The sequence below is a fragment of the Myotis brandtii genome, unplaced genomic scaffold (assembly GCF_000412655.1).
Source record: "Myotis brandtii unplaced genomic scaffold, ASM41265v1 scaffold393, whole genome shotgun sequence".
NCBI classification, from domain to species: Eukaryota; Metazoa; Chordata; class Mammalia; order Chiroptera; family Vespertilionidae; genus Myotis; species Myotis brandtii.
This window is the reverse complement of record NW_005365070.1, coordinates 2,129,499-2,132,755: the sequence shown is the minus strand read 5'-3', so window position 1 is coordinate 2,132,755 and position 3,257 is coordinate 2,129,499. Positions and strand designations below refer to the sequence as shown.

Genomic DNA, 3,257 nt, shown 5'->3' with positions numbered 1-3,257 from the left:
TATGCTTATATACATAAACATGACTTTTATTGTTAGCATCAATGAACACAGATTAAAGAATATTCACATGCCAAGGACATAATGCTCACAACATCACAAAAGGGCTACTGATTTGTGTTCATATATGATCTGGTGAATCACTATAGGTCTGAGTGAAATAGTATTAGAAAGATTTCTGACACTTCATTTCCATTTGGACATCTGCAATAACTTCATTAGAAAGAGAAAGCAGATGCTTTGAAGTTGATATATACACTTTTTACAGATGTATGGATTCACCAAAAATGAAAATTACATCCCATTAAACACATTTTAAGAAGTATACAAAGAAAGCACAAAAAACACGGATTTGGTTCAATGGCTTGCCTAATTAAAGGCTTTTTAATTTTTTAAGTTTTAACAACAATCCCCTGTAAAGCTGTCAGGGGTACTTGATGTTACAGAAGAAAGGTGTTTTGTAAGCAACTCCAGGGCTCTGTTATTTCTCGCTTGCAAGGTCTTCTCAATTCTTAGTTCATTCTTGATGGCATCAAGCTCTCCATGGATCTTTTCCACTTCCAATTCATAATGCAATTTTATTTCTTCTTTTAGGAGTGCATTTCCAACTTCAGTCTGATGTTTTAACTTCCTCACAGCTTCTTTTAAGTCTCTGTTCTCTAGGCTCAACTTGTGGATGACTTCTCTGGCTTGCTGGAGCTCTTCAGTTAAGTTTTTGACATTTGTTGCTTTTTCAGATAGGTCACTTCTTAAAGCTTGAAGTTCCCAGTCTTTCTTCAAAGTTTCTGCCCCGGTTTCTTGAAAATTTAGGGCTTTTGGGGAGACTTCCTTTTTGGCGTTCAAAAGTTCTTTTTCAGCATTTTCAAATTCCTCTTCTATTTTTTTGCATTTCATATTGAGCTCTTCCAGTTCTTCATTCAAAACATTCAGGCTAACATTTTGAGACTTTCCTTCAGTATATTTCTGCTTGTTGCCCTGTCGCCATCGAGACAGATATTCTTTTTTATTCCAGATGCAGTAGTCTTCTGTGCTATTAAAGCTTTCTTCAGTTGTAACATCCAAATTAGAGGATTCACAGGAGACAGAGTTTGTGTCTGCTTCATTCTTTGAAATGTTCATCTTTCTCTCTCTCAGATTTGGTTCTTGTTCTTTTTCATTTGGTTGGGAAATAAATTCTTTCCTCTGAAATTTATTCTCTTCTTGAAACTTTCTACTAGACATGTTGTAAATTTCTCCCATTCTCTTGGCCTTCCCAAAAGTCATTTGTTCAGGAGGAGATTCAGGCTGTAAAACCTCATTTAGAACATCATGAGCACTAAAAGAAGGAGCAAACATATTCTCTTTCCAGTGTTTTCTCCTATCATCCATTTCTTCAAGCACCTCTTCAAATTCCTGGAAAATAATTTTAATCAAAGCACATTATTTACACTGGCAGCTACTGTAGTGAAAAGAACTAAGAATGCTGGCTCATGGCTGAAGGAACCTAAATATTTGAAGACTGGTTCTTCTTATAACTTACGAAGTGGCCTGGGCCTCAGTTCCCTCATTTTTAAACTGAAAGGGTTATATTAGCTAAGTTCTACAGATCCTTCCAGCTTTAAAATTCTCTGATGCTATGAAATATAACCAATAAATTGATACATTTGGTCATTAATTGTAGAAAATAATTCTATAAAAGACAACCATACACATGAAAACAGATTGCTTCAAAAAGAGTAAAAGTGATTTAAAATCAATAGGCCTAATTTTAAAATAGGCTAATACCTGTGCTTCCAATTTCCCTGATTTTTCTTCAGTTCTTTTTGGTTGGACTACTGTTTATTCATTCTTTAAAGTGACTAAAACATCAGGGCTTAATGCAATGTGAGCTGCTTTTGGTAAAGTATACCATTCAAACTTCCTCATGACTAACTCTGCCAAATGCCCTTCTGTCTTGACCTGTAAATTCCTGCTATTCCAGTCTTGGGCTTTGCTTTTAGGCATGACTGCAAAGTGTACAGAATTCTATCCATTTTGACAGCAATTTCATGATGAGAACCGAATGTCAACAACTGAAAATAATACCACCAAATGTGTTTTTCTCAAGATATTGATTCCAAGTGTAGTTTTTAGGTGAAACCTTAGCATGCTAAATCATAATCAACTTTCTAAATGCATCAAAAATGGAGGATATTTATTTTGTTTCTTCAGTATTCAAAGGGAATCCGTAACATACAACTCTCTTAAAGCATGGAAGTATTTCATTGGTTACTACTTCTGAGAGAAGGGAGAAAGAAGGAACCAGGCAACACACTGAAGGGCCACTGGCATCTGAAGCCAACAAACTAATAACTTAGTTACTGCTAAGAGTCAAAAGAAGGAGGAAGGGGTAACTTCATTCATTTTATATATTAATCTTCTGTAATATATTTGTGGTATTACCAATGAGAAAGGTCAAATTATGCCTGCATCTATTTTTCCCATGCACACAAATGTAATTTTATCTTGGTAACAAAAAATGGCAACTGTTGTATTTATTTTTAAATTAATATTCTCTTTAATATTATTAAAGATTCTAAATGTTATAATAGTAAATTATTTAATGCATACTTTATATTTATATAATATTCATATCATGTAAAGATTGTAATAGTAGTATTTGTTATTTGTGGAATTTTGGAAAATACAGAAAAGGAATCCCCTCATAATCCCATGGCCTTGAGATAACCACTTTTTGATATATTATCTCTAATACTTTCTTTTTAGCAAGAATAGTTTAAATTTTAATAGATGTCCTTGCTACCAACAATGACACTTCATATCTACATGTACTGAATATGCCTGACCCTCAAGGGTACATCTCCACTGTCAACTCACTTGGCTTTGAGGAAAGGGAAAGGTGCAAATATTCAGTAAAGGTGTTAAAATGATGGGTTCAAAAGCTATAAGCCAAGCTTTAGTAAAGTTTAGTCAATCAGACTAGAATAATAAGCTGTGACTTCAAATTTATGATATAGATTTGCCATTGGAAGCATCACCTCCTTTTTCTTGAAATAGTTCTGATTTTATTCTACTAGTCACCATCCAGAAGTACCTATGACCTATCTGTTATTAAAGAGGAAAGATAATCATATAATGCTGGATTCTCTGCCCTCTAGTATTAAGAATGCAAATGAGTAGAGATTATTACAGCAATCATAAAGGAAACAGAAGAAAAAGATAAGATGGTGATGCTAATTGCCAGCCACATTTTACATTTTTTATGTTTTATTTATCATTTA

The 3,257-nt window shown here is 33.8% G+C and overlaps 1 protein-coding gene across 1 annotated transcript in view; it reads right to left on the bottom strand.

Annotated features, from left to right (window-relative positions):
- Positions 1 to 306: 306 nt before the first annotated feature.
- The window catches only part of CCDC160 (coiled-coil domain containing 160), a 16,353-nt gene continuing 13,402 nt past the window's right edge, over positions 307 to 3,257 (bottom strand). Inside the window, exon 3 of the mRNA XM_005872829.2 lies at positions 307 to 1,389. Within this exon, the coding sequence (XP_005872891.1) occupies positions 397 to 1,389 (993 nt within the window). The 3' untranslated portion in view covers positions 307 to 396. The remainder of the gene's footprint in view (positions 1,390 to 3,257) is intronic.